Source organism: Bacillus rossius, chromosome 11 (genome assembly GCF_032445375.1).
Source record: "Bacillus rossius redtenbacheri isolate Brsri chromosome 11, Brsri_v3, whole genome shotgun sequence".
Taxonomy (NCBI): Eukaryota; Metazoa; Arthropoda; class Insecta; order Phasmatodea; family Bacillidae; genus Bacillus; species Bacillus rossius.
Window position 1 is genome coordinate 45,167,877 of NC_086338.1, and position 27,335 is coordinate 45,195,211.

General features: G+C 32.6%; 1 protein-coding gene across 4 annotated transcripts; it reads left to right on the plus strand.

Moving 5' to 3' along the window:
• The first annotated feature begins 31 nt into the window (after positions 1 to 31).
• On the plus strand, positions 32 to 27,203 carry LOC134536904 (glycoprotein-N-acetylgalactosamine 3-beta-galactosyltransferase 1-B-like). Of its 4 annotated transcripts, XM_063376984.1 has the most exons (5): positions 85 to 1,262; positions 2,739 to 2,896; positions 5,300 to 5,455; positions 6,167 to 6,385; positions 26,741 to 27,203. In XM_063376984.1, exons 1-4 carry the CDS (start codon positions 545 to 547, stop codon positions 6,368 to 6,370), a joined length of 1,236 nt encoding a protein of 411 aa, XP_063233054.1. In that variant the 5' UTR covers positions 85 to 544; the 3' UTR covers positions 6,371 to 6,385; positions 26,741 to 27,203. The 4 variants fall into 4 exon arrangements, with proteins under 4 accessions (XP_063233056.1, XP_063233055.1, XP_063233054.1 ...); XM_063376986.1 differs by lacking the exon at positions 26,741 to 27,203 and having other exon boundaries at positions 32 to 103; positions 6,167 to 14,191; XM_063376985.1 differs by lacking the exon at positions 26,741 to 27,203 and having other exon boundaries at positions 44 to 174; positions 2,690 to 2,896; positions 6,167 to 14,191.
• The last annotated feature ends 132 nt before the right edge of the window (positions 27,204 to 27,335 follow it).

Below are 27,335 nucleotides of genomic sequence, written 5' to 3' on the forward strand. Positions count from 1 at the left end.
CCGAAGGCTGTCATTATTATTATAAATATCTGTAGTGCGCATGCAGTTGCGATGTTTTGCATCTTGAAAATCATAAACAACCAAAGGTTCACTGAGTAGATGTGTATGTTATTTTCCTTACGTTATTTAATTAAAAACAGTGTTAATGGCAGCGGGACGAATTTATTTTATGGCGTATGTTAATATTATTTAAATCTGTATTTAAACTGTAATGCAGAGTCAATGTACCAGATTGCTGAACCAATTAATTTTGAGTGCTGTTGCAGGTTTTTGCACAAGTCTCAAAACTCATGAAATCATTGCGAAACAATGAATGTTTTTTAGAGTGCCTAAATACTGAGAACGGCGTCTTCCCCGAACGCAAGGTGTTAAGCTTGGAATTTTTTTTAATTTGTGAGATGGTTTGTTCCTATTGGATTATTGAAAGGGAAACGTAAATTTTTCTCTTGAAAACACTTATAGAGGATCCAGGTTACAGTTTTTATTCGTTTGTTTATGCTAGACACGTTTGTGGTTTCCTTTTTGATGACGTTTTAAATAAAATATGTTCTTTTTAGTGTGCAGCTACAGAAAAACTAATTTTTCACTGGGTTTTGTGATTGGTTTTGGTATTGCAATTTGGCATTGGTCTAGAAACGACGTTTCAGAAACTACTTGCAGTAAATATAAGTCATCTAAATATTCCTATAGGGAATGGGCCGTGAGAGCTGGAATTAAAACTTTCCCTCTTGACTATGATGAACTGAGCTATGGAAACATGGATGATGGCATGTTGACAGAAGCAGCATTTCTGAAGCATCATGTGTATGTTTTGTGTGTAGTACATGTAAAGAAACTTAAAAATGCTGTAGCTATTAAAAACACATGGGGGAAACATTGCAATGCTCTTGAATTTTTCAGTTTGTTTAGCAATGATGATCTCCCGATTGTTCAGCTGCGCCCGAAATCGTCGTGGCATTTTTTATGCGATTCAATCCGGTATGTGTGGAAGAAACACAAACATAAACTACACTGGGTTGCTTTTATTCCAGATGATTTATTTGTTTTGCCAGAAAATATTCGCTTCTATGTAACTCCATTCAATTACAGTAAACCTTTCTATTTTGGTCATACATTGTTGTTTTGGAATCAGCTGTATAATGTTGCACAGGCTGGTTATATTCTAAGTAAAGGTGCTTTGTCCCTTTTAACCACAAAGTTTAATTCAACAGAAGCATGTCGTGATGGTGGAAAGTATTGGAAAAATGAAGACTTTTACTTAGGTATGTTTGTTTTAAATTTGTAACCTAGGTATTATTTTAGTTTTCTTTGCTAGGTAACAGTAGATTTTCAAAATATTAACATCTGTTAATATGTGTTAAATATTTAAAAAAATTAATTTTTGTAGAATTTATTACAGAGAAAGGTCTTAAATCCTCACTTATGGGACCACGGCCATGCGATGTTCACGATTTTGCTGAATTATCAAACGTCAGTATAGTTCTAACAGAAATACCAAATGCGAAATGTGAAGTAACCTGCTAGAAAACAGGAAAAACTGTACTGAATTTGAAACAGACTCTGAGCAAACTAAAAACTCGGGCAGCACAGTAACAAGACCAGGCGGGTCAACAGTTGGAATATTCCCGAAGAGATAATATTTTGAATGCAAGCACCTTGATTGGTGCCAGAATACAGAATGCGACGAACCATAGAATTCTGGATTAAAGACCTTTCATTGTATTGACTAGTGGTAAATATGGTATAATTATAAAAAAAAGTTATTAGAATCTTAATATTCCTTAGTTTGCTAAGTTGATGAGCATTTCAAAATTCTGACTGCATTGTGCTCGTCAGTAATGATTTTGCTGTCGAGAGACATGAAGGCCAGTTCAGGTACCTACCAGATTCTTCCAATAATTATTAAAGACATATAGTACAATCTTTTACTAGAACCAAACCTTTGTAAGAGTATATGCCATCTTAAAGTAATTTTTTTTCCTAAGACAAGCAGGGTTTTATTTCTATATATCTTTTCCATGTATCATAATTCATAACATATTATATGATAATATTTTTAATTACATATAATATATAAACTCTACAATGATGTCACAAGAATTCTAAAATTCTTAAAATTCATAGAACTTAACTGGTTCTTCTTATCTAGCCAACCATTTTCTTTTTTTTCCCCCTTCATTTTCTTTCAAAGTGTTATATTTTCAGTTTTTTTTTCTATTGTCTTTCTTTACAACTTTTTTTTTGTGGTCTTTTATGAGAACCTCATCTCTTATTCTTCTTTGAACTCCTCTGATGTTGAAATTTCATGTGTTGATGAGTCGCCAAACTGGTATCTTTTCTTCTTCTGGAACTTCGGTCTTGTTACTCATGATCTTCCTCTACCACATGTGAATACTTGACTTATTAGTAGTGACCGGAAAAATTTGCGGGTTCAATGACCTCTAGGATGAACTCCATAGTTCTACGTACACTCGGTCAAATGTCACCCACTCATTGGCTGCTGTCTTGTGGAGACGTCCCATCGTAGCAGCTGTGATTCGATACAGCTTCGGTTGAGTGTTTCTCACCGGCCCAGAGTCGTCCATGGTGAGTTGTGAGCCAATAGCAGAGGCTGCACTGAGGTATAACTATTTGTATTTTAGCCTATCGCGAAATGAATTCGCGAATTTTTCCGGTCTCTACTTATTAGTCCAGGCACCGGCCGCGAGTGACGGGCGGCAATGTCCCTGTGGGCGCAGGGAAGCGCCTGAGCGAGCTGGGGGTGGTGCCCCGGGACACGCGGGACGCCCTCGGCCGCGGCCGCTTCCACGGCTACAACCTCAACCAGCTGCTCTTCTCGGGCCGCATGGCGTCCCTCAGCGACTACTACAAGAAGAGCGTGTACCCCGTGCCTCAGGTAGCTCGTCACGATGCCAGATGGAGCACGTGCCAGGGAAAGTGACCTCGAACAAAACCGCACCCTTGTCGTACAACGACCGGCCATTTCCTCTTACCAGCGTGGCGGTCGTAACATCCGCTCAGCGCTTTCTTATGGGGGAAAAAAAAAAGTCCTCGCTTGGCTTCACCACCTTCTGAATTTATGCTCTCTCTCATGGCGGGGGGCGGGGGGGGGGGGGGGTTTGCTTGGAGTTGTGTGAAGACTTAGGTACGATTTAATACCATGCAAGTAGGAATTGTGGTTTCCGTGGAAAAACAATCAACATAAGATTTTTGTTGGTACAGAATGATAGACTTCACTAACAGCATCTTCTAGATCAGTGGTTCCCAAACTTTTTCAGCTGGCGACCCACCTCTCCTTATAGGAATACCTCCATGGTCCATCGGTCCATGGTGGAGTAAAAAACATTATTTGTATCGTATCCCTTCTTTATGTATATATAATTTACCATCATATATATATATGCTTTTTTAAGAAACCTATTGATTTATTGATAAACAATTTGTGTTCTAATTTGAAAATGGTTGACAAAATAAAAGCACTTAGTAGCAAAACAGTTATTTATTTAACAGCAGATATGTGTTTGCACGCAACTCGATTTGTTTCTATTTTTCTTATCTTTTCTGATGGTTTATTCGATGGTTTCTGATAGTTTTGGGGTCGAGTCGCGACCCACCTGTAACTCTACCTCGACCCACTAGTGGGTCGCGACCCACCGTTTGGGAACCGTTGTTCTAGATCTATGTATTTCTGGTGTCAAATTTTCTTGAGTGTTAAATTTCACATACCTTATCTTGTGGTAACACAATCACGGTTATTTATTGTTTTCATATAGCACTGTTATACATTTAAAAGACCACATTTTCGTGGTTATTTTGAAAACCAAATTATTCTTATTGTTTTTTGCACCCAATCATTTGCCACAACTTTCATATAAGTCTACAGGTGAGAAACTATCCATACATATGGCCAGGCAGACTAGTGTGGAAGCTTCCATCCAACATTGTGCTATTTTATCTGGACACATGATGTCTTTGGTGCTGCTTAAATTGAGCATTAAGGTTTAGTCTCGTACACCATGTTGAGTTTTGATCATTATTTTTATATAAGCGTTAATTTTAAAATTATAACTTGATACCTCCTTTAGAATTGTTCTGTAAGAGGCTTTCACTTAGGGTAACATAATGAGTGTAAAACATTGTAGAAGTTATAATAATTATGAAGACTTAATGCAACTAATTAGCCGTGAAAATGTTTTTATCAGCTATGCTGTGTTCCCATCTCATCAGTCTTTACCTCTAGCATAGATACACAAAAAACACATGCACACACATGCACACACTCTCTCTCTCTCGTCCCACTGCTTGTTCACACACAAATGAACATTTTCGGAAGTCCTGTCAAAAATCGTCCTTTGATATCTCTGCGCTACACCTGTAAATGTTCTTGGAAGCAGTCTACTGACCTTTAGACATGCATTGAGCAAGGCGAAGGTTTTTCAGTGTTGGAAACGTGAACTTGTTGTGGTCATGCTACATCTCATTCCGACGTGCATAAACCAAAATGAACAAGTTTTTAGCAGACAGAAATTATAAAAACATAAGTTTTTGTAAATTTTTACTGTTAGTATTCTGAAAACACAAGTCGGCGTGTACCAGTGTGGCAACGCCTTTCATTCTCAGTTTATGGGCATTGATTTATTTTTTACTGTTGAATTTGTATAGCCTCATGAATTGTATTTTATTCAGTCATTCATGCATTCATTATTTCATGCATTCATTCATGCTTTCGTTCGACAACTCATGCATTCATTCATGCAATTGTTCATTTCTCAAATAAAATGTGCATGATTTGTTTTCAGTGGTGGCACTCCTTCATGGGTGTGTTATCGCATGTTAGTTTAGTTTGTGCAGCAGCCCCAGTGTGGTGTTGCACGGTGTTGTTCGCCCAGGGCCGGTGTGAGGTAAATTGGTGCCCTAGGCTAAAAACCTTAATGCCCCCCCCCCCCCCCCCCCCCCTCCCCACACAGGACACCCCAAAAAAAATTTTCCTTGCCTCAAAATACATCACGTAAGCCTAAGATTTTGTCAACAATCAAATGTAAGCAGGCTTGTGTTTTTTTTTACTTTTTTACTTATTAAAAATCATAAAACAGGTCACCGTGGACTTTAAATAATTACTTATGTCAATGTAAACATTCCAAATTGTTACAAAAAATCCATTTTCATCTAGTTTCAATAATCGTTAAACATATTGTATCAGCTGTCATGTGTCGTGCTGCGCCGCCCCCAGCTACTTGGCTACCCCAAGCTGGTTGCTTAGTTCGCCTGTACGGACGCGCCGGCCCTGTGTTCGCCGCAGGGTCCCGAGTGCTGCAGCCGGCACTCTGCCACCTTCCACAGCAGCGGCGCCGACAAGATCCACCTGTACGACTACCTGCTGTACCGCCTGAAGGTGTTCGCGCGGGGCGGTCGCCGTGGCAACCGGCCCGCGCCCACCCCGGTCCCGGAGGAGGAGGTGAGTCCCGGCTTTGCAGCTGGTCGCCAGTGCTCCGATTAAGTCCCAGATTGTAGAAAAGGTCGCGAAAGGCACCAAAAAATCAAGAATTTTCAGTTTAATTTTGCGTAAGTAATTGAAACCAAGGGTGTATGCAGGAGGGGGCCATGGGTTATATCCCCCCCCTCCTCTCCGAAATCCATAAAAATCCTATCAAAATTGAGGCTGGAGGAATATGAAATGTGCTCTTATAACCACCAGCGATGAACATACTTGTGTAGATATTTATTGAAAACCAACATAGGTTTGTTATTTACGTACATATCCAACCACACAATACAATAGTTTTTATTTAACGCCAAAAATTTGCATATGGGTCACAGTAAAAATTTTTTTACACAAAAAATCAGCATAAAATATATGCGACCCATACACGGGTAATTACTGTATTAAGAATTTAATAAAATTGTCTGTGAAAAAAAAATGACACTAAACAACTTGAAAAATTAATATAAAAATCTAACTAAAAAGGATTTATTTAGAAAAAAAATGTAATTTCAACTTACCATTATTTAATACATATTTGTACGTATATGTTTCATTTGACAGCTGTCTGAAAAACCTAAATTGGGACCTGCTTATGTTTGCCAATCCTGATTGAATTTTTATTTGCTCGAACGCTGCCCATCGCACATGCGATGTTTCATCGCACTGTCGTGTGGTTGCCGTCAGGTGTGGAGGCAGTTCCTGAGGGAGCAGGGCGTGGGGGACGCTGACGTGTCCGCCCAGCAGTTCTACGAGCTGTGGAAGAGCGAGATATCGTCGCCCGACGCCTTCAACGAGAAGCTGCGGCGCGAGCACCTGGGCTCGGCCCCGAGCGGCAGCGGGCCAGGGGCCGCCCCTCGGGACGACGCCCCCTCCGACGGCACGGCGTAGCTGCGTCCGGCCCGTGTGAGTGCCGGCGACGTGTGTGTGCGGACAGCATACTGTCCTTTTGTTAGTGGGCATGACGGATATTTTTATTTTTAGGATATCTTGATAATTTCGGGGGGTGATATAACCTCCCCTCCATCTCAAACACCCTCCTCCCCCTATTCCCCCCCCCACCCTCATCCCTACATATGACCCTGCCCTGGTGGTAAAAGATTTCCTGCCCCCAACATTGAACGGTTTGATTGCCAATCAAAGGGTGTCTTGGGGGGGGCGCACGGCTGGTGCGTTGATGAGGTTAGAAAAATTTTATAGCACTTTGTGTGTCTGAGTTTCAAAACAGTAAGTTGTTGATGTTTCATTACTAGCACAGTTTAACATGTTCTGTGTCAAATTAGTACATAACTAGAGACAAGATTTTATTATTTTTATTTTTAATTTTTAGGCCAAATACATTTTTAAAACAGGATATTTAATTATATTTTTTATGAATTCTATTTATTCATAAAGGTAGCATATAATTCATGATACTTATTTCACCAAAACATGGTAATTTTGACTGATAAATTATGCATTTTCTAAATATAATAATTTGTAATAAGCATGTCTAACTACTCAGAACAATAAAATTAAACGGGCAAGTATTTGTGTGCTAGTTAAATGTATGAATGGGTTAATGTGAAATGAGTTACTAATAACAGTTTTAAGATTAAAACAAAAGTTAAAAACTTTTTCAATCTGTTTATAATATACATTTTGGTACAAACTTAATGCTGAATAAATTAGTACATTCATTGAATTTAATACAATGAAAGATTATCTTTTATGTAATTTGAGTTAAAAATGCTGATTAATTTCATAATTATTGTTGCATTTCGGAGCTTTGGGGTGTGTTAATTTACATTTCGAAGTTACCTACATGGTGTATTGACATGCTTTTCATTGTTATTTGGGTTTATCACAATTCACAATATAAACCTGTCCCGATACATAACATTAAGTAATTTATGCAAAAACGTATCAGTTGGAATACCATTTGTCAAAACAGATGTGCGTGGCATTGTTTACAACAAGAAAATTTGACAGTTGTAAGTCAATGGTGGCATGGTTCGCGGAAGACAATAATAGGTCTATAAGCTTCGTGAGGTTCTGCCTTGACTGCATTTGGATTTGTCCCTTGCTTGAAGAGAGTGGATTTTTCCTCCGGGAATGCGATCTCACCGGGGCAGCTTATGACTTCAGCGTCGGAACTAGTGGCACGAATTGCAATTTAGAAACCTGTACCAGTGTCCAAGTCTTGTTGCTAAGTACTTGGAATCTCTAGCTTTAAATAGTAGATTAGTATGAGATTTAGAGTGAGATTTTTATCAAGGTAGATAATCAACTTTATTTGTAAATTGCTAAATGATCATTTCCTGCTGCTTAATATTTTTAAATGTTGATCAAAAATTAATTCTAATATTAACACTACAGGGGTTTCTCAGAATATTGGTATGAATCTCTGGAGATCTTTTGTTATAATCATAATTATTATAAAACCAAAAAAATTGCAAATGTTGATTGTAGGAAATTAAGAAGCAAAAAAAAATTACGTGATATTTTGGTTAGTATGAGAAATACATACTAGCAATAGTTTATATAGAGCCAAAATAGACAGGTTGTAGTTTGCAATTGCCATCAAGTGGTGTTCAAATCAACCCAAACCCTGTTAAAGGTTTTCACAAACATTTTTTTTTATAAATATTACAACTACAAGGGCTGAGTTCATGTCCGTTAACAGAATCAATAATAGTATGAGGATAATCAACAATTGTTTATATTAATATGAATTCAGCTTTGTAAAAATTTTTAGTTTTAATTATAGACCTGGTATTTAGTATTAAAGTATTTGTTTTGCATTATTTGTGCAGGTACTTGTATTGGCCAAAAAAAATACTTCTTTTCTTTATGTTTGACATTTAGCACCAATGAACAGCAGCCATATCTCTCATCCATGTTGACCCTGCCTCAGATGGTCATCATCTGGCTTTTTCACTATTGCATAAAAAATCGTAATGCATAATAGAAAATGGCTGATGTGTTTCTGTGAAATTTTCTCCCACTTTAATTTAATTTTTTACCTCAATTTCACATCGTTTACTACTAGAAGTATATTTGAAGGTGGTGATTCTTAATTTTGTTCAACGAATTTCACTGCAATTTGGGAAAGGGAGAGAGATTTTTTGGCCGTTTATTTTACAAATTGTTCCTTTGCTGCAGTCCTTAAATAAATTCCTACTTTTTTTTTTTTAAGCCTTCACCAGCTATTTACAAATTTTTTTTTCCAGTAATCAAAGTTCTGACAGTTGGGGTTTTTGCTGTAGTTTGACACATTTGTTGATCAATGCTATTCTTAAAATGTAGTTTCTCATTGGGTGTATAATTTCATGATGGTTAATTGAACCTGCTCATTATGAATATGTAGAGATGGTGATTTATAGCATTTAAAATAATGACATTTAGCATTTTGAATTTGAAATTTAGCATTTTGTAGCATTTCAAAAACACAATTTAGCCAATTCTCTTATTTTACATTACTGAAGAAAAGTATATTTTTAAAAAAGAAACCGTTGCTTGCCGTTTTACCGACTTTTTTTCTTCAACCAACTTTTCGGTGAATCTTTTTTTTTTTTTTGCAGTCTGATGTCCCTCAGATTTAATGTGCTTTTCAAGTAAATCTTTTTTTTTCCATTCCAGATGGCGATTACATAAATTGCGCATTAAAATATTTGTATCACTTTCCTATAACTGTTCACTTTTTTATTCATTTATGCAATTGCGAATGGAAATGGCGTTTCATCCCATTTTTACCACGAGAAATAACAGTATACAACACATTCACGAGTATGCACATATTTGTAAACACACCACCTTCCACAGACTACACAAGAACGCTGCTTTCACGTGAAACACAGCCAGAAAATGGGACTTACAATTGTTGGCGCAATGAAGCAGAGATGTCGCAATATGGTGGCCTAAAAACTTGTACTCTGCAAGATGACGGACAATCTTCCAGCTAGTTGTTCTTTGCTTTGTTTACAATCGCGAGGCACGGATGGCCATTCTACATTCAATATTTACGAACAATAGTAGTTGTGAATGACGTGACAATAAGATACTTGTGCTGAATACGCCATAAAATGATGGTTTCTTTTGATACTGAACTGAAACAAAATACAATCGGTAAATAAATTGTGTAGAGTGAAGACGAATCTACGTTTTTTTACCTTGATTTTGCATTTATCTCGGAATAGTCTAGATTTAGCATTTTATAGTGAAAAAAATATAATTTAGCATATTTTAGCATCTATTTAGCAAAAACTAAAAATCACCATCCCTATGAATATGGCATTATATTGTCATTGGTGTTTCTTAATGAATGCGGGCTCATTTTTTTTTTTAGAAAACTGATGTCATATCCTAGAAACATTATACAAATTTACCAACTACAACATTCCATTTTTATGATAACAATGCATGTTATTTTTTTAGAGTACAAACCATTATAATGCCTGATCAAAGCATGTATGTAACTATCTCAAAGTTTATTTTTGCTATACTTAGGTTTTTTGTTAATTGTAACGTATCTGGAAATGCTCACGAATGTTCAAGCATGTGCTTGAATTGGTTGTATTTTATTATTATGATAAGGTAAGCTTATTGAAAGTTCTTGAATGTATAGTTTTTAGTACCACAATAATGTACTGGAACAAATTAATGAGAAACTCATTGAAACTGTACTTATTTTGAGTGCAAGTACTAATGTCTTTATTTCAGTCAAAAGTTCATCATAGTACATGTAGTGCACATTGAACGTCTTGCGGATTGAGCTCAGTAGGGAGATGGTAAAGTGTTATTCAAAACGGACGGGCAGAGGCAAATAGTATGCGAGTCTTACTGAACCAAGTAGCTCCAACTTGGCATGGCCCAGTTACGCATTGACTCTTCTAAAAACATCAACTTTCGAATAATGCTTTTGCATCAGTCTACGTGGAAACATGTAGTTTGAACGGCAATAGCATTCGAAGAACAATTCTGCTCCCAGTGATATTTCCCAATCCTCCTTGGCTGCACCCCATCATGCTCCTCGTCTGCCGTGCTATCAGCTCACAAGACTTCCGGTGGGCACTATGTGATACTACCATTCGCATCTTGCATGTAGTATATCGAGCTCTGATTACAGATTTAACATGTTTACAGATTTAATCAATTGAATTGAACACAAATTACAATGTTAAGCCTTTTTTTTAATGTAGTTGAATTAGAATATTCTAGAAAAATATTGTAGGGATTTTAAAAATTATTATTATTATAGTTTTTCTAAAAAAAAAATAAGGGGGGGGGAAGTACATTTTCCTACATTTACATCATTATATATTGTGGCGAGAAACATTTTTGACTGAATATACATTGTCAATAATTTGAGATTTAATTTAGGTATTTCGACTTTTAATAACAGTATTATATCTTTTATAGATTATACTACTTTTTTCTGATTTTTTTTAACTTAAAATGTTCACTTCTTGACTTAAAAAAAATATTTTTTATTTGTATAGTGCTATTATGTGTGTACATATTGTGTTCTGTTTTATTTGTAAACATACAACTCTATAAGAGTTAGTTTTTAAACAAGGAAATGTGTATGCCTTAAAAGCAAAGAGTAAATCTCTACACTTATTGCAATTTGTCTACCTTAGAATTATGTTTGCATTTTAAACAAGTATAAGAATAAAGATAGCATATCTGGCTAAAGCATGCTGTAAGATGTTGATGTTTAACAAACAGCATTTTTTTGATCCGTATGTGCAGTTGTAATGTGCTAAGCATAAGCTAACAACAACAATTTATGTCGGTCAAAATCATTTTAAATACCTACGTATTTTTTTAGGAACTATTTTTATGCTTTGAGAGGAACTAAGAAAAAGGAGGGAGGAAAAATATTTAAAAAAAAATAAAATCAAATAGGAAGAGGAAAAGAGAAAATGTAGAGAAATAAATTCAAGAGATGGAGATATTATTAGGATACTAAGGGATAAAAAATACGGTACGGTAAAGGAATGAGAGAAAATAGTAAAAGGGTAGAAGAGAAAATGATTAAAGCAAGACAAAGAAATAAGTTAAAGGTGAAAAAAAGAAAATAACTAATAATATGAATTAGGCAGGAAGAGTAAATAAAGACTGAGAATAAAATAAATAACATATGAAGATGAAAATAAAATAAAAATATTTTTTTTTGAAAGTAAAAAAAAAGAATGACAAGTAATGGAGTATAGATAAACAAAGAGTAAAATCCAGGTTAAAAAAAAATTAGCGGGTAAAGGTTAATTAGAGACGAATTGTACACTCAAGGGCTGTTCAATATCAAAAATTTTTATATTGAAACTAAAATCAAATAGCTTTTCAATAAGCTTTGATGCTGTATTGATGATATGTATTAATCCTGTAGACTATATCAATGAAACAATTATTTATATGAAAATGATAATATTAATGAAAATGATGTCAACATCATCAGTAGTATTAAAACTTTAAAACCATTGTCATTATTTTGAAATATTTTGAGTACGTATCAGTTTAATTGTAATTTTTTATTTTTATATTAAAATATTATAAATTAGTTAATTTTTTGTTAGCTTTTAGTTATTAGCCTAAACATTATATAACATTAGTTAAACAGAATTGGAACTCATATTATCCACATCATTTTAATTAGCAAAAACTAATATTTAATCAATTGTATTCACTTTGATTCTTGTCAAAAGTTAACAAATTACTGAAATGTTGTAAGCCGGGAAAGGATTGAAGGAGGCTTTAATTATACTGCATACAAATCATGTAAACAAATTAAATTGGTGCCACAACTAATATCTAAGACAATGATAATACTGATTTTTTTTTCTCAATAGAATTGATGGTTTCAAATTTTGTATTGGTTTTGATATTATCATTTTATTCAATATTATTTTCATAGATATGATTGTTTTCGTTGATATGGTTGGTGGGATCAATATATTGAATGCATCGAGAAGCTGTTGAAATTGAATATTAGTTTGAATATTATTAGTGTTTACTACTTGTCTCTTCATTATAATGAAAGTGAATATTATTAAAAAAATGTAATTTTACTATAAATTATTATTAATGTAACAAAATATTGAACAGCTTTAATACACACTTAAATTTGGGCATTTTTTTCTTTTGAAATTGCACCATGTATATTTTCATTATGTATTCAGAAATATTTACGTAAACTATTCCTTGATGAATAAGCCATGGATAAATGAATTGCTAGTTTAAAAATTATTTCAGGAATCTGACTGTGGTCACAAAAAAACACTGCTTTGCTTCTTAGGTAGCTTAGGTACATGATATATTATATATATGTACTGCGAGAATAACTTTTTTAATGAACATCTGTGGTATTTAGTGGTTATGCAAAGGTTGTGATGTGATTAATAATACATAACTTGTACATAGTAGGTACTCACATGAGTGAGATACTTAATCTGCTTAATTTAATTTAGTTTTGGTATGGTTTTTATTTCTATTTAAATTGTCTACATATTTGTTTGGTGATTTTCTATTTAATTTGCATCACCATATTATGGTAAACAATATTACTGGCTGGGCCATCAAAAGAAACGGGATCCCAGGGGGCAAATAAATTTGTCGGGCCCCCTCACTCTTATTTAATGTACAACTTATCAAATCCTCTAATTAAAAAAAAATTATCTAAAATCTGTAAATGTTACTGTGGCCATAACTGCAAACGTGATCTGTGCATATTGCTATAATTATAAGGTTTCTTGTAAAAATTATATTAGTAATAGACTTGTAATTTGCATCCTACCAGGGTAAACCGTAGCACATTGAAAAAAATCTCTAATTTCAACCGGGGACCACTGGTGCATGGGCTCCGGTAATTTTGCCCCCCTCCCCCCCCTCCTACACCCCCCTCCCCCCACCATGTTCACCCTCTTGACGGGCCTGGTCACCAGTTATTTATTAAAATGTTGTTGAAGCAATGCATATGATCTGAAACTAAGATTTTTAATCTTCTTTAGAATTGCACATTGTAAGTGTGATACTTTTGTGAAATTTTTATATTACTTTAATACATTTTAATACATATGTTATAAAGGAATGTATGTATTTCCTTTTGCATTTTATTTTCGGGAAATTTTTCAAGCCCTTTTGTTCTGTTCACCAGGCATGGCAAATAATCCTCACTGCAAGAGCTATTTAATAATTGAAGTTTGATATTATTGTTGAGGTTGCATTGGATAAAGAGGCATTTTTTTTCCCTTGGAAACCGCCAGTGATGATGTGCAAACATTCCTTGACTTTATCCTCGTGATATTTTCAATGTGGCTCGTACTGTTCATCACATTAAGAGAATAAAAACTGTCGCATTATGCATGATTGATAAGAATATAGAAACAATAATAGAATCTGAATGATTTCACCGAATTTTATGGGGTTAGTTTTGTTAGCTAGATGTTTTCATTACGGAGACCTGAATGTTTAGAAATAATTAATACAGAATATAGATGATAAAAAAATTGCAAATTTTTTTTATAAAATAAGAGCTTGAACCAAAAAATAAACAACTATGAAACAAATTATTAAAATCACAAAACAGTAACCTCTATTGTAATTTGTAACCAAATCTTAAAACAAAATATATATTTTTAAAGCTAATTTTAACTTATTTAAACATTACATTATGCAATTATTAAAGAAAATCTTTTAAATAATTGAAACAATAAAAAAATGAAGTAAAAAAAAGGCTCAGAAAGTAATAAAATCTCATAAAAATTCTATAATAACCAAATTTTAGAAGAAAGTTTATTTATTTTCAAAGTAAATTTTAACTTATAAACATTCTATTATGCAATTGTGAAAGAAAATCATAGAAATATATTTTGTTCTAAGATTTGGTTATTATAGAAATTGTTCTTATTTGTTTTTAATAACTTTACAGACAATTTTTTTTATATATGTTAAATTTTTTGGTTTCAATCCCTTATTTTATGAAAAACCATTTGTAATTTTTTTTTTAAACTGTACACTGTATTGAAAATTTCTATACATTCAGGTTTCCGTAATTATTTGGCACGAACATACTGATCACATTTCTAACTTGCGGCGACAGGCTTTTGAATCTTCTTTATGATTGTTATGTATCTTTAATATTTATGTATTTTGTATGTGTGTGTACTCATGTAGTTTTTTTTTTTGCTTTGCATAAAATGTTTCTAAGATCTAGCCTTCACAAGGTGGTATTTTTGATATTTATTTATTATTTAATTTTTATTTTAGAAATAAGTAGTTTTAATTTTGTTAAATGTTACGTTTATATTATGTTACGGGGCTATGGTTAATTTGGATGTAGTTGATATTTTTGATGTTAAAAAAACCAACAAGCAACTAACATTGGAGTGAATTTTAGTATTACATTTACATTATTGTTCTCTTTAACTTTAACTTTTCTGTGCATAAATATGTCATGTTAACCCCAATAACAATTGAGTACTTGTGTATGGAAGCTATTCTGCATTAATGCATGTTACATTTATGTAATGTTCATAATATGTAGAATGTGTCTTTTAAATTGTCTCTTATTTGACAATTCTCAAGCTGTACCACTGGCTAACATAGATAATCCTTCTGCTTTTTTTATCAACGTTGTTTATAAAGAACTTAATGTGGTTTTTGGTGTTAGTAAATAAACATCACGTGATGCTTTTATTAGTGACAGTTGGGAAATCAGTATTACCTTTGAGAACTGTCAAACTTGTAATGTTCTCAATTTGGTTTTTGATTTACATAAATGTTTTATGCTTTCAGCTCGTGTTCCATTTTTATGGCTGTTTATTCAAAAGGAAATAATGTTGTATGGTTATATGATATTTTTTTAAATTATTTCAAGTGGATCAGTATTTTAAAGCATAGGTAAGTGATCTGAATGTTGCATGTGCTTGTTTGTTATTTGTGTCACAAATTCTGGAATTAGCATATTTGTTGTTTTTGAGTTGTGTGTTCACTTTTCTACTTGCTGTTGAAATGCATGCAAATGTTTTTATTAATTAAAAAAAAAATAAAGTGATTTTTGAAGTAATGTGTAATTATGTTTTTTTTTTTTTTTTTTTTTTTTTTTTTTTTTTTTTTTTTTGTCACCCAACATTTTATTCTGAGAGAGAGAGACCAGTGTCACCTTAGCTAAGCTTCTGTTTTGCACAAGCAACCAGAAGATACAAATTTTTAAATATTAGTAGGGACACGATTATATGGTGAATTGCGATAAAACTGAAATAACACCGCAAAGCATGTTAGTGCAACTCTTTTCACACTGAAATGCAAGTTAATACACCATTTAGCACCGCAAACTAAAAACATGAAATAAATCAGCAATGTGACCAAACTTATTTCAAACCACAAAAATGTTATCTTTTACTGTTATCAAAAATAAATATCAAGTTGTTTGATCGTGCATATCTTATTAGTTACATATTGTTACATTAATAATGTGGGCACACTTTTCACTTACTCAAAAATATGCCGATATGTTTTTATTTTTTTAGAGTAGTCATTTTTGAGACATGTTCATTACAATTTATTTTATTGTATAAGTGCATCATGTGTCAGTCGAAATGAGACATTTTTGGTGAAATAAGTTTTAAGAAATATATTAGTTTCATATTTGTTAAATAATACACAATTTTTATGAATATTCACAATGTATAAAAATAAAAACCATAACACTGAAATCTCCTGTTTAGAAACATAATTGACCATAAAATCATGTCCCTAAATATAAGTTCTTATTCTGCATCCCATATTTATACCTTACACAACTGTAGTTGGTGAATGTTGTTAATTTAACCAAAACTTCCATCTAAAACAGCATTCCTACATCCATCGCTGTGACACATTTGAATGACCCCAATGTTTAGGAAAATCAAAGGTCATCTCTGCCAGTGTATTATAAAAATATAACTTGCCAAATAATTAGTGATTATGTAAAGTACATACTTTGATAATCTTCCGGATATATTTTAAGTGCAACTAAATCAAATTTTAGAATTTGTGTTTGCAAAATTTATCCACACACTTAAATTTACTAGCTAATAACCCATGGATTCGTTTTGTTGATATATTACCGTTGTAAGAAAAGTATATTATTAATTCCAAACATTTTTACTATGAAATATACACAAATTATCAAGTGTATAAAAGATTAAATTTATAACCAAACTGTTTAAGAATGACATTTCCTAAAGTGGTTATGCGTAGGCTTTTTTAATTTTTAGTATAGATTAAGTAAATGTTTTTATAATCTTGTTTAAGTGTATTCAAGGATATATTTTACATTGATCAGATCACACATATCACCTTTTCGTTTCATGAAGCAGCCAATTAAAAAAATTTGTGAAAAACATGCTTATTTATTTTTGATGAAGATCATAAAATCTTTCATAATTTTTTTTTTTGTTTATAGCTGTGCTTAGAATAATTTAATAATTTTACCTTAACACAGATACCTAAATTGTTTTAGGATTTTTGAAACAATCACATTTATATTTGAAATGTTAAGTACAGGTATCAAATTTCTTGCCTAACATATGAATTGATTCCTTGTTTTGCACAGTATTACTTAATCAAACAATTTTTTCATCCCTCTCATTTTCCCACAGGGATGCATAGTGCAGATTCAGAACTATAGATTAAATAAATATGGCAATTTTTGTTAAACAATTATAACAAAACTCATTCTGTTTTTCCATCTTAGATGTAAAACCCAAAATATTTATAATTAATTTACTTAATTGAGAAAACTGATTTACGGGCTTATATATTTTTATAAGAAATATTCACCTCTGTTACAACTTGAGAGATGATATTTTTGAAAAGTATTAAATAAGAGAAAGTAGATGAAGGTATGTTTATCTATCATTTCCAATATCTTGAAGTAAGTTTGATTGGATCAGAAGATATTATTTAATGTAAACCATATTTGCAGTCTTTCACCCCTTTAGAAATAGAATCTAGGCAAGTATTAAAAAAGAGGTGTTAGATTTTGCATGTTTATAAATCATATCACATAACTTACATCCTACTTTATTAGCTTCAGAGATATGACGTAAATAATAAAATAAAACTGATAGTTTTTTCACCCGTTTGGCAATCAAATATAGAATAATTGGAAAGGTAAAAACAAAAGGCCTACTATGAAATCATATAATTTGGTTAGCTTTGCTCAGTTTCTTAACTTCAGCTGAATTTGCTTGAAAATATGATATATTACTACAAATACTAACTTACCTACCTCTGTTTCACTGCCTTTAAGTTCAAATTTTGAAAAGTGGTAAAGGCACCTGCCGTAATTAATTATTTAAGTTAATCATGCTCAGTTTCTTAAATCCAGATTTATTTGCTATGGAGATATGATTTTTTTTTATGATCAAAGAAATCTTACCTCATTTTCACCCTCTTAAAGGCAGAATTCCGTAAAATTGACAAATTTTTTTTTTTGTTATTTTTAATGCTTGCTGTTCATTTTACCTTCTTTGATTAGATTTGGTGATATATCTTAAAACCATATCCACCCATTTTTTTCACCCTTTAGTGGTTGAGTTTCACATAATGGTGAAATTGTGCAGATCATATAAACAAACACAATAATCGTTAATTTATAGCTATGAAATGTATGTAGGTAGTTTTGCATGGCATGCGTGCAATAAAAACAGTATGTGTTGTGACATGCATGTAGTATTTAGTGGCATATCACTAACAGTATTCTAGATTTTAGTAAATGAATGGTACGTACACACTACACAGTTATTTGTTTAAGGGAGTATGTACTTTGCTTGTGCAATCTCTCTTATTCAGATTGAACAGACGCTGTGAAATTATTTTTAATTTCTGGTATTTTATTGGGTAATTATTGAAGTTATACTTTATTAGGCATGTTTAAGGTAAGATTTCAGCATGCAACAAAATGTGCATGAATTTTGCAACATGAGTGCATCGGGTTTAAGTCCGATGCACTTGCATGTTTCTGCTGCATCCACGAGCTGAAGTCTTCAAGATGGCATGTGGCATCTTGCAGTCATACATATTCGCTTTAGTGAATATCGGGGGATGAACTAAGCGTATTGGTGTGCCAAATGAAACTTTATGATAGTGAAACTATCCTGGACTATACTACATTGTAAACTTTATTAGTCATAACAAGAAGTAATGACAACTTAAAAAAAATACTTATAATTTATTAGCCATGAAAATTGGTTTGGAATGAACATAACGTCAAAAATATTAACACTTTGTTGGTTCTATCTAATATTTTGAAAGCTGCATTTTTTTTAAAAATATTTTGGTCAGACTAAAGGCTGCAGTCCAAAAGTTAAATGTATTTATTGTATGTAGTAAAATTTAAAAATATTTCAGTGCAATAAAACAAAAAAAATGAAGTATAACTACTGTTGTGTGTACATAAGTACATGCACAATTTTTTTTATGGTGGTGCATGTGGTCTTATGTATGCTTTTCTTCAATCAACAGTAAGAGAGAGAGAGAGAGAGAGAGGTGCAACGACAACGAATACATAGGGACCAGATTATATGGTGAATCGTGTTAAAACCAAAATAACACCGCAAAGCATGTAAGTGCAACATATAACAACAAAATGCAAGTTAATACACTATTTAGCACCAAAGTGTAACCTCATTCATGAAATCAATCAGCAATTTGACAAAAATTAACTTCTACATACTACAAATATTTTAACTTTTACTATGTAGTAAATTCATTGCATTCAATTTATTTAGCATCATTAGAAAAAAATTAGTGTGACTTTGTTTCATCTTGCATCTCCAAGTTTTTACATTAATGGCATTGGCACATTTTTTAAAGACCCAAAATTTTTTCTGATTTATTTTGATTTTTTTCTGAATAGTTTTGTTCTATATATGCTTATTACTAATGATATTATTATATAAGTGCAGCATGTCTTAGTCCAAATGAGACTATTTTGGTGAACTAGGTATTAAGAAACATTTTAGTTTCATATTTGTTCGAATCATACACAATTTTTACAAATAAAGGCAATATATAAGAATAAAAACAAAAACACTGAAATAACCTGTTTCAAAATCAAAATTGACCTAAGAATAAAACCACAAAAACTTGTCCCTACCAATGATGTCTAATCAAAATTTGTTTCAAAATTTGTTGTCCCTACCAATTAGTATATACGATCACATTCTAACTTGCTGGTTTCCTCAAAACGTTACAACACTTTGCTACAGCATGAGCTATCAAATGCCTCGCAGTCGACTAAACACGTCGACAAGTAGTTTCTGGCTTATAAGACGGTGATAAGTGAGACCAATTGTTCTCGGGCGTGTCGGTAGAATGGATTTCTTGGTGGCATTTTATGAGGAATTGTGGAGTGGCGTTACCCTGCTTCAAACTCTGAGCAGGTCCTTTGACCGATTGGTTTTGTTTGGTGTGGAGTTTACTCGTAGTTAAATGGTGCGTCCACAAATTTGAAAAATAACAGCCCTTTAAAATCCCAATTTTATGCATTTCCACCTATCTGGGCACACAGAGCTTCAGACGAAACCACGGGACTTGAAAACTGCTCAAGATATCAGACCAGTGTTTGTTTACGAAAAGCATTTAAGAATACGCTGAGGGGAAATGGGTAGTTCTGTTTCCATATTAATTTTTCAAACTATTTTTAGTTGAGTGAAAGGGCTAAAACACACATTTTTTTTCAGAATGATTTTCAGACATTAAACGCCTGGTACAGATTTTTGAAAGTACCCAAGGACCATGCATTACACTTTTATCTTAGTTTCTCCGCCATTTAATGTTACTAACAGTCACAATTTTTCACAAATCATTTCCAAACTGATAAATAAAATCTATTAGTGGAAAATCTCAGTTGAGTTCGTTAATGGGCAATATCCAACCAAAGGGGTAGATATGGGGAAAGTTTTTTGAAAAACAGAAAAATCACTGTAACTCCCATAATATGGAAAATATCACATCCCTTTGAACGTAATATAACTGTAGGAGCAATGCCAAAATCTTTTGTCTGAATAAGTTTGTGATATGACTAACCATAACTGCAATGGGTTGAAAAAACCAACATTGGAGGACAAAAGCAGTCATAACTCCCTTCATAAGCACAACATCGAATTCATACAAATTGTGTATTAATCTTACAAGTTTTTCTAAAACTTTTATCTGAAACAATTTTTTATTAGACAAACCGTTGATGCATGGTTTTGAAAAAATAAGCGGAAGAACTAAAAAAAATTAGTTACTCCCTTAGAAGGTACACTACCAATCCCGGTCACATTGTTTGTAAATCTTAAAAATTTTATACTAAAACTTTTGTCTGAAACAAATTTTGATTAGACAAACCATTGCTGCAAGGGCTTCGAAAAATAAGGGGTAGAATTTAAAAATAAAAATTCATTACTCTATCAAATCCTTTCAAATTAATTGTAAATCTTATAATTTTTAATTCAAACTTTTGTCTGAAACAATTTTTGATAAGATGAATCGTTGTTGAAGGGGGTTGAAAAAATAAAGGGGTAGAAATAAAAAAATTATAATTTATGTACCATGTTCACTGTTGAATCGGTTCTGTTTATTTGTGAAACATGTACCACAAGTGTTTGTTTAAAATATAATTTTTAAAATATTAAAAAAATATGAAAAAAATTCTTCCCATCTCTTACTAGTTTAATTCTATATTCGTATTCAAAAATATTTTGATGTTTGTATTAGAATTCAATACAAACCAAAATTCAGGTAATTGAATAAATGTCTTAGAAACTTAGAAAACTCTAGAAAAATTGTCAAAATTTTAATTACCAAACTGTATCAGTAAATTTTAACACTAGTGTATTCTTTTAATGCCTTTAAAGCAGTCTGTATTTTTATGATAAATTCATGTGTAGTTGAAAAAAAAACTCTTATGTCTTCATCATTAATTAAATTTTAGAAACAATCAACAAATAAACTGTGCATTGATTGAATGATTTGAAGCACAGTCAAAAGTTGATAATCAGTGATGTATAGTTTCTAAGTTTGATCAAATATGGTGGTTTTATATTTCAGATTGTCACACTGGTAGCATTAGTTTCATAGCATTGATGAAATTAATTACTGTTAAAAAACTCTGTATTTTGCAGGATAACATTTGAAAGTCAATTTAACATGTTGTGTGTGGTTGAAATGTGTGCAGTTAAACATATTTATGTCATATTGCAAGATTTATTTATTATGCAGGAAAAAAAATAGGTTGGACAGGAAGAACAGGAAAAATTCAGGGAAATTATTCACAGTAAGAGTATGTGAACTCCTGAAGGATTTCCAACGTGGGTTGGATGTAGTGATGGGGTCTGTGATGAATAGTGTTCTAGCTGGCTATTCGGTCATGAAGCCCGCTATCGGCCGACTCTTCCATTGTGGTTCTTCAGAGAATTGCCGGTTGGCATACTTCTATGCTTGTTCTAGGAATTTCGAACTGATACGGAATATCTACCATCCCAGACAAACATTACTGCCTGCCTTGCAGTTAACATTGGTATAGATTATCACTGGCTCGCTGATGGTTTGACTGCTTCGGGAATGCCTGTGACGCAACTTCTCCAGGAAGTAGCGACGATGGGAGATAAACGTACACCGGTTGTGCTGTAGCTATTCTTGATATGGGTCGATTATGTTCATTCGCCATTTCTCCACAAAGGTGCTGAGCTCTTTAATGTCCTTAAGCAATTAGGTGAGTCAGTGGCGTAGAAGCAAGATTTATTCAATATATACATGGTTGGTAAAAAAATAAAACAAAACACTGATCTGTTATGGTTTACCTTATTCAGAACTGGAAATATTTGCACAGACTACACAGTATTAACTGTTTAGAAGTTTTATTTGCAGTGATTAACTTATTAAATATACTTCAGATTTTGTATTATAATTGAAAATCCTTGTACATCACATCACAAGATATTAGTCTGGTAAAGCAAAGCAGTAGTGTTTATGTTATGTATATGTTATTGTGATAGAATAAATTTGTTGTTAGCATTTTTAAAAAATTAAGAATATGCACAATACGTAATTTTATGACCACTCTGGTTTTAAACATTTTAGGTAGATTTCAAAGAAATACTACCAATTGTAACTGTTACTATGGTGTAAATTTTGGAAAATGTTTTATATAGTTTTTTGTTTCAAGTCCATAGACCCCAAACTCTCTCTCTCTCTCTCTCTCTCTCTCTCTCTCTCTCTCTCTCTCTCTAATATATATATATATATATATATATATATATATATATATATATATATATATATATATAACTTTTTATGGACACAATAAATGTTACAGTTCACACAAATCATTTACAAATTGATACATAAAATCTATTAGCGGAAAATCTTAGTTGATTTCGTTAATGGGCAATATCTACGAAAGGGGTAGAAATGGGGTAGAATTTTGAAAAATTGCTGTAACTCCCCCCCATAATATGAAAAAAATCACATCTGTTGGACATATTACAACTCGTAGGAGTAATGCCAAAATCTTATGTCCGAATAAATTTTTGCTATGACCAACCATAACTGCAAGGGGTTGAAAATACAAGTGTTGGTTGACAAAAAAAGAAATCATAACTCCGTTCGTAGGCACAACATCAAATTTGTTCTGATATTTTATAAATCTTATCATTTTTTTTCTAAATTTTTTGAGAAACAATTTTTGACTAAACAAACCATTTTTGCAATTGGTTGAAAAAATGTGAGGGAGAATTTAAAAAAAAATTAATACCCTTAATAGGTGCACTATCAAATCCATTCAAATTGTTTGTAAATCTTATAATTTTTACCTAAAACTTTTGTCTGAAAATTTTTTTGATAATACAAACCATTACTACAAGTGGTGGAAATTACAAGGGTAGAAAGACAAAATGTAGTTTTTTTTAATAGTATTCTTTAAAATCCATTGTAATTGTCTAATGCCTAAATATTAAATTGTCATATTTGTTCATTAATATGCTATCTTTTTCAATTAACAGATTTCACAAAAAATAAAACCAATAACATAAAAATTTCTTTTTCTAAAAATTAAATTGGACTCAAAATAAAATCATAAAAACTTGAATCTAATTACAATATATAACTTAATATCCTTTTTTTTTCATAGCATTAAATAATGATTTGACTAGAATGTAGACTACTCACACTTCTAAAGTTTAATTAATTTATCTATCATTAAGGAGCCCACCTCGTCAGGGGTGTATGTGTGTTAGTGAGGCAGGATGATAAGCGCGACGCTCGCTGGTGCTTCCAGCGTGATGTCTCCTCTGGACTGGCGCGCAGTCTACTCGTCGTCACAGGATAGCTGTGAGACCTGAGCGGTGACCGTAACATTATATGGCGGAGAAATGAAGATAAAGCTGTAATGCAATGCTCTTAAGTGCTTTCAGGAATCGGTATTGGTTGTTTTAAGCCTGAAAATTACCCTGGAAACACGCATTTGAGACTTTTTAACTCTTCTTAAAATACAGTTTAAAAACTTAATCCAAAATCAAAAGTACATTTTTTGACCCTCAGAAAAATCTTAAATGCTTTTCGCAAAGAGACCCCACTACGATATCTTGAAGAGTTTTGAAATGACGTTTTTCCTGAAGCTCTGCACATCGTATGAGTGTCCAGGAAGGGGAGGGGGGTACCTTTAGATATAAATTGTCCACTTCAGTGGACGAACGGACCAAAAGGGGTAAGACACTTGGGCGAGGTACAGTTCAGGAGGTGTAGAGAATGGCATATCTTGTGTGATTGGCTGCAGCTGGTGGCATGTCTTACGACCTTGTCCCATTGTCAAACATCTGCCTTCAACTGTATTCAATAATTATGTTTGACAGACAACAGCTTTCAGTACTTACCATCAAACAAAGTTGGTCAGATAACTTCAAATACGTAAGTTTGAAATTTGTTTATCAATTTGACTGAACTAGTTCAAAGTGTTTATTTTCCTTTTTTGTTTTGATTACCAATCCATAATTTCACTTAATCCTTTGTACTGTAATATATTATTTTAATTTTTAGTAATGCTCTCAATTTCTTCTTCAACTATCTATATTTCCGTGAAGTAAACGTTTATTACCCAGATAGTTTTTGCTTCATTAAAAGTGGTTTCTAAACCAGTTGTTGATTGCTACAACGTTGCAGTGTTTCTTGTGAATTGTTATTCTGTTTGAAAAACACTATCTGGTGCTTGGTTTGTGGTGATTGTGGCTTCTGTGTTTCCTACCTAAGCTGATATCAAGGCATTTTATTCAAACTGTACAATTACAAGCAGTTGTGGGTTTCAAACGGAAATCCTGTCTACACCGCATATTTTCCCTTGCAAACATGTACCATGAGATGCAGCAGTTAATATCGGGAGCATTGTGAATGACAGGAAAACTTCTAACTTTTTTTTTTTTTTTTTTGGCTACCTTAATAAATGTACATATGAGAGTCCTTCATGATTGCAGTGGTTATAGAATCCGTCATTTTTACAGTAGTTATGACAGTTGATGTGGAATAGCCAGAACATGCACAGCTTAAACTGTTGTTGTTTCTTTGTATGCATTTTATTTTGCCCTTATACTAAATTTTATTATGATCAGTTAGCTGGTTTAAATTAGTCTCTCATTTTCCATGACCTCTTTAGTAGGGATGAGATTATGTGGTGAGTTGCGATAAAACAGAAATAACACCAAAAAATATGTTAATACACCGTGTAACACCGAAATTCAAGTTAATTAATTAATTAATTAATTAATTTATTCATGCACTCCGTTTAGTCCCCAATTAAGGACATGGAGCAAGTTAAATACAATTTAATACAATAGAAGTTAAATATAAATACACAATACAAATCATACAATCATATTACAAATGGTTCAAATAATAAAAATTGACGGTATATAAACCTATATCAGTTATGAAATAAATAAATAATAAAATACACACACACAGTAGGGCTATAATACAATCAACACCAAGCTATAATTATGCAGAAATCAGAATAAATTTATACATACTAATATTGGTGATCCAAATATTCAATAATAGTATAAAAAGTATGTAAATGGAGAAATTCCTTTAATTTTTTTTTAAATAACATACTGTTCTGAAAACAGAAAATTTGAAGATCTTTGGGCAATTTATTAAATAATTTAACAGCTATACACTCTATGCCTGAAATGCAACTAAAATCATGAAACTATTCAATATTTTCAATCAAAACTTAACTTGAATCACAAAAAACATAATATTTTAATATTGTTTTATAGTCAATGAATATAATTTATTTAGCACAATATTTGTACCAAAATAAATGTATGCGTAAAGAGATTGGAAAAAAATTACTTTTTTAAAATCTTTATAAACTGTTATTAGTACCTCATTATGATGTTGATACATTTAAAAAAAATATGATTACTTGACAATTAAATTTTTTTGTTTCTAACAGTAAGACATGCTTATTACAAATCATTATATTGTAAAAGTGCATAATTTAATATTCAAAATGATATTTTTCTTGCGAAATAAGTATCACAAAACATCTGTCATATTTGTTGAATAATTAACTATCATTATAAATAACAATAACACCGAAATTTCCTGTTTTAAAAAAAAATTGACCTAGAAATAAAATCATAAAATCTTGTTTCTACTCATTAGGTACAATGCTTCCAGTACTTCACATTATAAACCAGGGTGTTCACATTCTGGAAAGTCAGGGAAAATCAGTGAAAAGTCAAGAAAGTTGGAATTGGTCAGGGGCAGTCAGGGAATTTACTTGAAAACCTGGAAAAGTCGTTGAAGTTCCACAGTGACAGTAATTTGTGGGGAAATGTCATGTTCCAGCATGCCATCATGCTGTAGACAAACCACTACCAGTTGACATAACTAATTAGTATTGTCATTAGATAATCCACCATTAATTTTAAGTGTTTATATTGTGGTATTATTGGCTTAGCAGGGTTGTGCAAAATTTTATTTATATTTATATATATATTTGTGTGTTGAATTATATATATAACAATACACAAATATCATATATATATTAAATATATATAAGTTGAATACCTCTAACTGACTCATCACAAATTCAACAATAAGTAAAATAAATTCAATCCAATAAGCATTAGAGAGCTGACATAAGTTCATCTTGTGGCTTAGAGGAGTAATAGGCCCAATAAAATAAATATAAAAATCAATATTACAGCTCATGTGATGCATGTTTTGAGGCTCTCAAACCAATTGCAGACCAGCAATCAAGGGAATGTCCAATCACGTGCTACCCAGTCAGCATTCTTTGGTCGGAGCGTGCACTGGGTGTGTGGAGTCCATCCATGAGGTGAGAGAACCCACAAATTCTGGTTCATAGTTCTTGTAGATAATCTAAATTATTTTCTTCATTTTTTTTAGGGCTATGGCCATATCAGTCTCCTTTATCTTTACCATATGTACGACCCTGAATTTCCCTGCTTTTATGGAGCGTTTGGGGGAAAGGGTAGAGAAGGAATGTTTAAAGACACTGGACTCACATTTCAGGGGACCTTGGTTCAAATCCCCATTTGGCCTTCTAATTGCGATTTTTTTGCGGATTGCTGAAAACACTTTAGGAAAATGCTGGGATGTCTCTTTTCAGTAGGCTACTGTTTCCCAAACTTTTTGAAGTCAGGGGAGCTTTCAAAATCGTACAAATAATTGTAGGCGCACCATATAAAAATTTCAGAGAACTATGGTATAGTAATTAATGTCTCACAGCTACATACTGATGGTCAACTTAAGGCTTATTCCCAAACAGTAAGAAGACACTTACAGTAGCGCACTGAACTTAATAACTGTTCGGAATAAA

What these genes read in the sequence shown, in the direction of transcription:
- LOC134536904 (XM_063376984.1), top strand. Translation starts at nt 545, where the DNA reads ATGTTCTTTTTAGTGTGCAGCTACAGAAAAACTAATTTTTCACTGGGT. An exon ending in AAATGAAGACTTTTACTTAG is followed by an intron (nt 1,263 to 2,738) that starts GTATGTTTGTTT and finishes CTGTGGGCGCAG; the next exon opens with GGAAGCGCCTGAGCGAGCTG. An exon ending in GCGTGTACCCCGTGCCTCAG is followed by an intron (nt 2,897 to 5,299) that starts GTAGCTCGTCAC and finishes TGTTCGCCGCAG; the next exon opens with GGTCCCGAGTGCTGCAGCCG.